Source organism: Stegodyphus dumicola, chromosome 3 (assembly GCF_044657685.1).
Source record: "Stegodyphus dumicola isolate Sdum_Otavi_A_Nest chromosome 3, ASM4465768v1".
NCBI classification, from domain to species: Eukaryota; Metazoa; Arthropoda; class Arachnida; order Araneae; family Eresidae; genus Stegodyphus; species Stegodyphus dumicola.
The window spans coordinates 101,248,376-101,260,844 of NC_140770.1; the positions used below are offsets into that span (position 1 = coordinate 101,248,376).

Genomic DNA, 12,469 nt, shown 5'->3' on the forward strand with positions numbered 1-12,469 from the left:
ATCAAAATAATAATATTAAATGTAAATGGAATTGGCAACATTTAATTTTACATCAAATGTTTCAGTGGTGTATCTATTTCAATAAATATTTAGCCTAAAAGAAATGACTTATTAAATACCGCAAAAAAATCAAATCCAGATAATCAAGTATTCACCGTCTTAATCTACAAAAGCAAACACGAAGGATATTCTTCGCTATTCTTTCCCACCGATAATGGGGCAGCCATCCAATAGAGTTAGTTGATTTTCGGCCAAAAATCCCATTATCGGAAGTATCTTATAACTTCACGCTTCTGCTTTGTCCGCCGACTCAACCCTCGGAGTGCAAAGCAAATTTGTGGTACTAAACATGGAAATGCAGCCACTTAATGGTAAAAGGTCTAACAAGGAAGAAAAACACGCAGAACATTCAGATAACTCAATTATGTGCGTTACATTTTCTGCACGGAAAGATACAAAATAATTAATACGTTTAACATACACTGATACTCTGTTATAAAGATACTGAAACAGTTTAAAAAAAACATTTCACTACTTCGTTTGGACAGAATATAAATCGAATGCATTTTTACAATACCTTGCATTGTCACTTCTCAATGCAAGGTAAAAAATTGTATGGGAAAATCAAGTCAAAAATCATATATTTAATTATTGCACAGAAAAAACTCCTTTAGTTATAAAGGTTTAAGTGTAAATTTGACAATCAATAAACAGTCGGCCTGATGGTATAGTTAGGGGAGCTATTGCGGTGCCGAAGGGCCTGAGTTCGAACTTCAGAGAAGGCATAGTTGTAACTGCATCTTCTAGTACGACAATGTACTAGGAAATGCACAAAATATTCTACAATAATTAGTTCCTTAAAAAACGTTTGATGTAATTAGATATACTAATGTAAATATATTGTTTGTGTGATGTACTAATGTATGTTTGATGTAATTATGTTATATTAATCTGTCATAATACAACTTTTGTATATCGATTAAGTTCATTGTAATAATTGTATACCGTAATACATTGTAATACATTGGGGGTACACTCAGACCCTTCTGGCCACGAAGTGGCCTCATGATAAAGAAAAAAAGAGTGATCCCAAAAGAACATCAATTACAAAATAAATAATACATAATACAAAATAAGATACAAATAATACTCAAATATAAAATAAAAATAGGAGTAAACATATAACAAGCATTCACGAACATACAAACAGAAATTAACACAAAGGACAACATCAGATCTGAATTGCAATTACACCTCGATTTGCATTTGTAAATTTAAGGACATCTTGTGCAAAAGATATAAAAGGCTTGATATCAAAATTATCATTATATATAGCATTATCAATTTTGTAAAGCTTCCTTTAAACTGCGAAAATAGGACAGTCCTCCACAAAATGTTTCGCATCTCCAATGGCATTACAAGAAGTACAAAGTTCATTATTTTGTAAGTTGAATCTCTTAAAATAATAGGGAAATCTCCCGTGGCCAGTAAGAATTTGGTTTAAATCAGTACTGTTAAAAATAGTCATTTTGCTAGAAATTATGATAATTTTCATGTACTTTATTTTCTGATGAATTTTCCCATACAATTTTTCATCTGTCAATGTAAAATTTCTTCATGTGTGTATACCGGTATACATTCATTAATTGTATACCGTATTATTGTAATCGTATATTCAATACTAAAGTCTAGAATAAACGTAAACTATCTTTGTAAATGTCTTGTTGGGCTGCTACTGATGCAGGCCAATTGAACGACCAGCGTTTACAGTAGTGCGGCGGAGCAACACCTGTAGTCACTGATGAAGTTCTGGTGCTCGTCCACTTTTCCCTGTCCCTTCATAGGAGGTATCGGTGGCCGCCTATTAAGTGCCTCTACAAATAAACTGGCCACCACTTCTAACCTTAGGATTGGCAAAGAATATGTCGGCCAAGTGCACACCAACAGAAAACAACTCATTAAAAAAAAAAACTGCCAATAAACACATTGCTTCCTGTAATGGGGTATGTATATGTGTAAAATTAATATATGTTATCGTATATATAATATATGTAAATTTATGTGACATACATTCATGTTATATTTCATTAAATATATGTTATATATAACATATATTTAATGAAAGCCTCTTAAATATATTACAACATACAGCTACTTTATTTAAATAATAAAAATGTTTTCCCTCTAAGTCTACTATTATGATAAATATTTTACGTATATATATATATATATATACATTTTCTCGATGAAAACAAATACTTGCTCAAATTAAAAATTTAAATTTTTTATTATGCTTCGAAATTTCAGTTAGAAGCGTTTTAGTTAAATTTCAAATCCAAATCTCTATATCTTATAGACATAATTTTTTGTGTAAATGTGATTGATAATTACTTATTGAAAAATGCTTACCTCTATTTTGTGCAGAATAAAAACATTTTATAGAAATAAATATGTTACATCTCAGCTAAATTTCTTCTTTTATAGAAATAAATATGTTATAGCTTAGCTAAATTTCTTTTACTTCTGTAAGGCAAATTGTTTCGTCTTTGATAACATGTTGGTTAATACACGATTAATAATTATTTTGCAGTTTTGCACTTAAATGTCTTAAAATATAGAAAGCGACATTTAAAATATGTTGCAGGCTTTTATAGACATCTATAACTATATTATTGTAGATGTTAGCAGACGTCTAAAATTAGTATATTGTTGTAGACGTTTAAAGATATAAGATATAAAAGTTTCTCGTTTACTGATGTTCTACTCGTCACGTCAACTGTACTTAAAGACACGTAGATAAATAACCTTTCAATAATAAGGTTAGGAAACGTTTCTTTCAGCGAATTAAAACAAACTTGTAGTCAAACAAAAGCGAGGCTAGATTAATTAGGTTTATCGATGTATTGGAATTCTGCCAAAAGTTTTGTAAATACTTGGTTCCAAAAATGGGAGAAAAATGTAATTGTGTTTTCGGAAAGAAAAGGCGTTTCATTATAACTTCAGACAGAATATCACAAAAGCAAACGGCAAATTTCCCATGCATTTTTTGTAACTTAAAATTTTAAAGAGTTACATTTTTGTTTAGACATAAAAATTAAAAGACAAAGGGCCAAAAATACAAAGTAATAACAGATTAATAATACTCCTTCATTAAGCAGATATAATCACAAACAATATTATTTTTACTAATAATATAAAGTATTTTATGTTTAAGACAATTAAACAAAGAATTAACTGAGTTGTTAAATGTGCATTCTGATAGTAACTTTAATTCCCGATACTAAGATAAATACTACGTGTCTCCATTTACGGACGACTTTTATTATTTTCAGGTCATTTATGTTTCTGCTTTATAATTTTTGTTACAATCTTTGCTATTTTACACAAGGTTTTGTCCAAAATTATTCCTCCGAAATTATTTGTCGTAATTTTATTACCTTTTCGAGATTATTATTTATTTATTATGTATTACTTTCCTGAAAATATATTTCAACATAGTTACGTTATCAGATTGCAAGCATTATTTATTTGAAAGGGATCAGTTTGTTATAAGTTTTTCTTTTAATTATAAATTAGTTATAACTTTATTCTACTTTTATGTTTATCCCACATTTCAGGATTAATAAATACGATTCCTCGCATTCGATACAAATAATACAGTCATACTTCTGATGTAGAAGATGTAACGAAACGTGTGTTAAATTTTGTTTCCAGACTTAATCAGTTTTGAATCTTGCTCTTTATCATTGGTATGGATTTTGAAATTTCTTTACATTATTAGCCCAAAGGGCGTTAGCCCAGAAGGACGTTAGGCCAGAAGGGCTATTAATTTCGTTTTGACATTTTGCGTAAGATTCACTTTCTACGTTGATTCACTTTTCAAACTGTTGTCACCAAATAGTACAGCCTTGTATTATATTTAAAGAAATTGAACAATGAAGAACCTGTATAAATGTACGCATATTTCTCGCATTGTGATAAAACAACGGTACATAGAGCCATCGAAGTTTTAATAACGTAATCCTCCACCGAATATGGACATCTGGAAGCCCTAATTTGGAATTTGGAAATTGTTACTATATCTTATCTATTTCATTTTGTCAGACATTAAAGAATTTTTAGTAACAAACTCAACAATTACAAAGCAAAGAATGGCAACTCTGTACGAAAAAAAAAAATTATCTCCAGCGCGCGAGACTATGTATCGAAAATTCTAAAGATATGCTCGTTTAAAAAATATTTTGCGATATTGCTCTTGAACTGAAATTTATGGTTTAAGTGCAAAGAACATGACATTAAATAAATAAAGGTAGCAAACAAAACGTTAAAAAAAGTCCCTTTGAGCATAATGTAAAATCTGAAAGCTTTGAGATTTTTTTTTTAAATAAATTATCTCTTCATAAAGATTCTACTTCAGCAATTATGAGTATTACATGCATTTACTGTTATTTAATTTTTTATCTCTTTTTGTGTTTTCTTTAATTATATAAGAGTATTGTTTGAATCACTTTACTTTATTTTGAGTTTGATATGATCATGGGAATCAGGACTATAATCATGGGACTTCAAAATGTGAATTCTATTCTATTCTGATTTGAATTCTGATCTCTGTGTGATTCTGGTTTGGATCCTTATGTGATTCTGATTCTGAATTGAAAACTACGCTTAGAATATTGTCGACATACTTTTATGCTGTAAGGTATTTTCTCCATCATTTTCGCATGCCTTCGTGGTGTAAGTGGAAGCACACTCGAAGCGTATTCAGGAGGTTCGTCGTTCGATTACTCGCAAGGGCAGTGCACATTTTTCACGTCTCCAGCGTCAAAAAAAATTAATGACTCCTACAGTACCAAGCTTTTACCGAGGAGGATCAAAGCTGCCTGACGGCTAAAAAGAACTTTCTTCAGGCAATCATAGCTAGTACACAGATAAGTGATGTTTAAGAATAAAGACAAATTCTGAGCGGTGTTCAGACCGTAATCAAATAAAATATTTCTGAAGGCATTTAAGAGCTTTTAAGGCCTTCCACTGTAGCAAAACTGTTGCTGTAGAAGTCTTATATTCATAGATTAAAATATTATTTATAACTTCTGCTCAATGACTGTTAACAATCTCATTGTTCCACAAAAGGATGCAATATAGAGTTTTAGTACTTTTGTTCTTCTAATTACTCTAATCAGTAGAAGAAAAGATAGATGTACTAAGAATATTGAATGGTGGGGGTTCCACTGCAGACACAACTTCTTACATACATTCGCTGGTCAGTGAGAGTCGAGGCAGCCATTTGTAATGTAATGCTTTTTGAAAACTCTTCAAGTGACTATTTGCGTAAGCGTTTCCGATCTGCAGGCTTCATAAGCTTATGAAGGATGGAGTATGACGTTATCGGTGCTGGCTTTGTGATAGATTTTCGTACTTGCTCTATCACTAAATTATCCTTTAAACCATACAGAGTGTTTGCTATTGAAGGATTGTTCCTTCCACTAATAATTGGCTCTAATATCAAATGGACTGTCAAGAAGCCCAACCGTTATGCTGGATGATAGATCGATTGGACCAACCGGCCTTTGGTAGCAAGGTGACGCGTTTTCCAGCAAAATGTTCATCTGCCCACACTACACAAATTTGACATCGAGGCACTGTCCAAATCCATAGGATTTTACATAACAATACACCATAAATAAATGCCTCTTGCATTTGAAATCTGCTCCTAATTATAAACATCTTCTTCCATGTGTGTCTTCTACACATGATAGAAACTGCCGTCATTTTTAATAATTTGCTCACACAAAATGTCATCTGCATGAAAATGAATTTCTTATACTGCTTTCTCCTCTCTCCTTATTTTTCTGTTTAGCTCTAAATATGCATTTTAGATAACCAATATACTGTTTGCAGTCTAATATTCGACTTCCCCCTACGTTATTCAAATTTAATGTCAATGAAACTCTTCATTTAAACAGAAATTTAAAAAAAAAAGTACTATACCTCATGTTCAGGACTTCCAGAAACATTTCCAAGTGCTAGTAGTAAGAATACAGCACCTGAAAGATATTCAGATTTAGCAATGATTTGCTTAAAATATCTAGACATATATGAATTTTACAAGCACATTGTTTAAATATATGACATTAAATGTAAATGCCGTATATTTAACTTTAAATATAAGACTTACATTGTAAAATAATATGAGCTTTAAAAATACCTTATAAAAATTCGGTTTGAAAAATTTTTCAAATTTATGTACTTTCTGAAAACTTATATTTTAACTATAACCGACTTCGGTTGGAAACTTTTCAAAAGGATTTTATGAAATACTTTTTCAAAAAGATGTATGATTATTAAAGATGCTTTTTCGTAGGAATATTGTTCTTCTTCTTAAGATATATATAACAGCATAAATATCACTTAAAAAATCTGAAATATTTTGGTTAAAAAATTGCAAGCATATTTCCCCTTTCAAAAATAAAAAGACTATAAAATACCTGCTTTTGAGGAAATTTGTTTTTAAGTTTCATCCTGACCTTATAGAATAATAAATGTTTATCTGTAATTTAAAAAAAAAATCCCCACTTTTATTTTGATTAAATAGCTAACTGATATTGAGTTTTATTTTAACTTTTAACGTCGTAATAACTCGTAAGGCAATAAGCTGTTTTTCTTACACCTAATGATTGTGAGATCTTAGATTTGTTATCATAAACCAGCAACTACTCGTATTTTGCGTTACAGCTAGTTATGGGTTTGAACGGTATTACTGTAATTAGAAAATTGGTGGGTGAGGTACAGATTTATGCACTTAATTTTTAGTTTTAAAAAAATTTTAAATTTTCCTATTGATATGTTCTGTTTTTACTGTTATGACAAACCACTTTTAGCAGTATTATCGCAAGTACTGTTTGCCGCACGAAAACCAAGTTGTCTGCCTGCTACGAGCTTCCCCTTTTGCAATTCTTTGGCAAAGGCATCTCACTGAATTCTTCACGTAGTTTTTTGTACCTCTGTTTTTATGACTTTTTTTGACCAGGTGAGTTTAGCTAGGATCTGTCTAGAGGTAGGGGCTGTTTTTATCCCCAGTCTGTATTATTTCAAAAAGAAGAGAAAACATAAAATAAATTGCAGTGTAAAATCTAAGCATATTTAAACTGGCTGAACCTGAAGGTATTCATGACGGTTTTAGGAAGCTGTAACTCTAATTTCAAAAACTGTTGAGAAGAACAGGAATTTACAATAATAATACCACATGTTTTTTTTAATTAAGATCGTTTAAAAGGCATCATTCAAGAATCTAAGGAGAAACAAGCAAGAGAAGCGAGATACGTAAATTGTTTTATCAAAGAACGAACAACAGGAAATATAAATTCATAGAAAAATAACTGTGCGAATAAAAAATTCAGTAATTGGTATGGTAGAATCACTGGAGTAGACTGGTTTCTAGGATAAATCTTTAGCAAGAAGGTCTAAATAAACTAATAAGTCAGTTTATATTAATTTTTTGTGTACTATATTTCATGAGCTTTTACATCTTGTGAATATGTTCGAAAGGATTCCACTTGCGAATTTTATAAACTATTATACTTGTTCTTTTGTAAAATTGTATTGGTTTCTCGACAAAAATATTTTCTGTATTCCCAATATTTGCATTTTCAAATCCCTGAGACCTCAAATTTTTATTCACAGTGCTTTTTTTTTTTTTTTTTTTTTGGTGTTATTATTAAAAGATTTGACCCCTTGGGTACATTTTTAGAATTTTTAGTACAATTCATTATAACATTGTGTTTCCAGTATTTATTATATTTATCTCATTATGCTTATCTATTATATTTTTACATCAAAATATATATTCTCAATTTAATTTCTGAACTTTAAATTGTAATGAAATTCTATTGTAATAGCTTTATGTCCTAAATCATTGTTTTAATAAATATATGATGAATAATTGTACCTCTACTTGTGGCAGATAGTACTTATTAAATCTTAAGCGCAAGACAGTTTTCAATAAGCCTTTTACCTCATTTTTGTATTATGGATATTTAAGTAGACTTTTTGCTTAATTTGAGAGAATGAAATTCGTAAGAGTAAAGAACGATCAAACATATGGCGGAAGGCAGCTAATTAAGTTTAGCGCCAAACCATTTAATATTATGCATGCTGTGAAGTATGTATGTATGATTTATTATTATGTATGCTACGAGCATGTATTCTGTGATGAAAATCGCTTGTTTTGATATTCGACCTTCTCATAAAACTTGTTTTATTTCATTTGAAAAACCCTGCAAAATTAGAATAAAATTATAATCATTAATAGGCATCATTAGATATATTAACACTAAAGGTTAATTTTTTTTAATATCGGAGTAAAATTGTTTTAAATCTCATTTAATAATCTTAGAAAAGAAGTAAACAAGAGTTACTAAAAAAAGTGGTTTGAATACCAGGACAAAATACCTCTAACATACGGTATTACTCTTTGGAAAAGGATTTAAAAAATCTGGCTTGAACACAACATAACTTCTATGTACGGCCAGTTAAATTATACACATTTTGGGTGCATTTCAGTTACACTTATTTTCTAGACTTTTATTACAGATATATTTATCATTAAATCAATTCCGTGGCAAATGTACATTAAAACTCAAAATATCTTCATTAAAAATTGTAAAACACAGGAAAACCTAAACTCCCAAATACAGTAAAAAAAATTGCAATTAAAATAGCAAAAAAAGTGTATAATTTAATAGGCCGTACAAAGAAGTCATGTGGTGACCACCTCAAATTTTATAAAATAAGCGTTCTAAATGTTAATCAAAATTTCATTTAGTCAAATCTAACAATGTAATTCCTAGATGCAATATAAAAACTATGTCTGAAGATCTCTGGGTAAGGGGACCAAAAAAGGCGTATCTGATGCGAATGTCTTGCTGGAATGTTTTCACATTAGAATGCACAAATATTTGTAGGATCTTATTTATTGAATATCTAATATGAAATAGAAGAATTAATCATGTTGCTAAAAAATTGTTGATAAAAAAAATGTGTCACGAAATGATTTATGCTTGTGAGGTGTGCTGTGACATAGAAACACTTGGGAAGCACTAATGTAGTGCTTTGTAAGTTTTCTTTAAATAAAATTTCCAGTGCATCATTATAACTTTTAATTCATTAAGTTTATTTATATTTTGGTGTGCATTGATTGTTTGCATTTCCTACAGAGTCCATCCTAATCTTTTGTTGTGCCCACCAGCGGCCGAGCGGTAAAGACGCTGAGCACTGGTAGTTCGGTCCGAGGTTCGAATCCCGCGAACGGGCTGGCTGCATGGGCGTTTTCGTAGTTTTCCCCATGTGTAACGTGTATACGATCCAGTTTCCCTTAGAAAGTCCTCCATGAAAGGCATCCCTCCCCTTAGGCAGATAGCCCTAGTGTGTTTTGCCATAATTAAATACACGTACACACCTAATCTTTTGTAAAATACTAAAAATTTCTCTAATTCAGTATTCATAGTACATCTATCTTTTCTTCTGTCGATTGCAGAAATTAGAATATAAAAACATAAGCAAATTCTAATTTGTCCCCTTTTAAAGGGAAAAATGAGATTTTTAACAATCACTGAACAGAAGTAATAAATAATTATTTAAGTGGCTTTAATCTATGACTACAAGACTGCTGGAGCAACATTTTTACTGAAAAAAAAAAAAACGTTTACCGAGTATATTGTATTTAATCCTTTCATTCAAACAATCTGTGTTAAAAATGTACTTTTTTGCTGTCAAGAGAGGGATTTTTTCCCTTCTTGAGACAGTGTTTTCAAAAATGCTTCGTATTAATGAAGAACAACTCTTAGCTTCGGTAATTACTCTCCACCGAATTGTTAATGGTCTTAGCGTTTTTCATTGACATAAACTTTAAACGTTAATCATAGTGCTTTAATTGTCAGAAGCGCCGCCCTCTCCTCTTCCCCCGACCACTTCGAACAACAGCTGAACAGTTTTTGACCTGAAAATGAACTTCGGATGTTCTAAAATTTGTTATAATGGCTCAAGTCACGTCGAACAGTCATTTTTCTGAAGGTAAGAACACCTTTTTTTTCTCTATTAATGAACTTAATATGTAAATTCCAATCTGTTACATGCATCAACTTCTCACTTGACAGTCCGATGACTACAAAATTTTGCTGGCAATTTATTGCCTGTTCGGTCATTACTAACCAATTAAGAAACAGCAATATAAAAACAGATGCGAAGTATCATTTGTTAAAAACTGCTATGTGTAGTTGACAAACTGAGTGGCGTAAGCAAAAAATCTTCTTCCCTTCACTGTAATACTAAAAAACAAAAAAATCTTTCTGGTTTACTCTAAAGTCAAATCATTTGGCATGTTGAATGCTTGATGAAATTCAAGAAATAACACTGTCTAATTGTCTCAACAAAACACATCATAAAATATAATTGCCTCACTGATCGACATAGTGGTTAATGTTCCTGGTTGCTGTGCTGTTGGACTCAGATTCGAACCCCTGAGGAGGCTTGTATTTTAGTAAATGCGTAATATCTTTGAGGTTTGGAAACACTTAAAATACATGGCGAGCCGAAATTTCTTTCGAGTGGTTTGATGTTATAGAAAGAGGAGTAGGAGTCTTTTGGATCTGCATCCGAGGGGGATTCGTTTTCAAAACTAAAACATAATTGAACTCTGCTTCAAACAAATTCGTATCGTCCTTTATTTTCTTTTAAATAAATTTGTATTGTCACCTGTAAAGGACCGTTTATATTAGGTTTTAATTGGCTAACGGAAACATCTGTCACAACTGACACTACTCCACTGTGTCAAAAGTAAATGTTTTGCTTAATAATGGAGTCTGTTGAAAAATCTGATTTGCACGTATAGCGAAGCTAGTCGACATATTGAATCGACTTTTTTTCTTTCTTTTTGCCATCAACGGAACAGCTGGCTCACTGGGTTAAGTGCTTTTCAGCCTGTTGTAACTTTGAATCGACTCAGTTTGCTCAGATAAACTCCAGTGTAAACGGCCCTTAAGGAGCCCAACGTCCGTGCCAAGGATGGACGCCATCCTGCACGTCTCGCCATTATAAAATTCGTGTATTTTATTCTTATGTTACTGCCAAGCAAATGAAATAAGTTACAACAGCCAAATATAATTAAGCTTTTGTCATTCAGCTCCGTTTTATCAGATTTTATCATAGTTTTGGCAATCAGATTATTGCTTCTGAATTTCATAATCATTTATTTGTGTTAAATTTAGTGTTATAGCCGTTTAGAATTGAGTTGGTAATCATATAAATGTCGTACAATGCCCTAATTGCTAGCTTCCTTTATCTAACTAGTTGCTTTGTTTAAGACTCTGGAATTAGTGTTTATTTAAATATTTGGAAATTAAGAAAAACTTGAAGAGATTAGAATTTTAAATTAAATAAAGAGAATTTTTAAATGTTATGGCTTTGTTTTCTAAGCCAAACACCGATTACCAAACACCGATTACTTCATGACATAGAATTTCTTATATAAGCTTTTGAAAGTTCCATACAGAAATGAATTGTTCGCTTTCATGATTCTCAAGTGGATATCTGTTGCAGTACATTTTCAGAGAATTATTAAATCATTGTACGTTGTTGTGTTTCTTTTTGCTTATAAGCGCTATGCATATTTAATTTATTTAATACAATACAGATTTAGATATATTACAAGCTTTCTAAATGTAAGCACATAGTTCCTAGTTGTGCAAGAGGAAATTGTGGAATTTTAATTCTAGATATGAAAGCGCTGTACAGGGAATGGCGCCTCAGGACATATTTGGTGGAATTTAGACGAAAGATTTATTAGAAAGATATGGTGTATTTAGTTTACATCCATTCGAAGAGTCGTTTATTCAGAATAACGTTCGTTAATTCTTTTATTAAAGAGAAACGAAGCTCTGTCATGAGTGCTTATAACTGGAAATGCTATCAATCCATTTTGCTATTCCAATAGATAGATACATATGTAATGAATACATTCCGTGGAATATCGCTTGCCAGATGCCATTCCCATTGATATTTTGAATTCCACTGCTTTCTATAAATTGATTGCACTAAGAGTATAACAGCGGTAAACATTATCGTCCGAAACTTCGTGAAGTTCAAATGTTTTACATAGCATTTTCATGCAGCATTAGCATTAATAACACAACATCTTAGAAGTGAGAAATTTTATGTGTCTTACTGAAAGATATTAGATGAAATTATTTTTAAAATGATAAAAAAATATGCTGTCTATACAAAGATTTTTTTGCGACTTTCGATTACTCATTATTTGCTTACCTGCAGTCCTCCAATTATTATTATTTTGTCATTTCTTGACAAGCATTCCATCTTTTGGTTTCAATTCAATTTTGAATTAAAGTTAATTATTGTTTAAACATTAATCTATGAAAATGTATGACAAATTTAACAAATAATTCCTTTAATTACGATT

The 12,469-nt window shown here is 31.0% G+C and overlaps 1 protein-coding gene across 2 annotated transcripts in view; it reads right to left on the reverse strand.

Moving 5' to 3' along the window:
* The window catches only part of LOC118183164 (uncharacterized), a 224,488-nt gene that overhangs the window by 62,402 nt on the left and 149,617 nt on the right, over positions 1 to 12,469 (reverse strand). For both annotated transcript variants that reach the window (XM_035352605.2, XM_035352607.2), the window contains exon 2: positions 5,989 to 6,044. In XM_035352605.2, the coding sequence (XP_035208496.1) occupies positions 5,989 to 6,044 (56 nt within the window). The remainder of the gene's footprint in view (positions 1 to 5,988; positions 6,045 to 12,469) is intronic.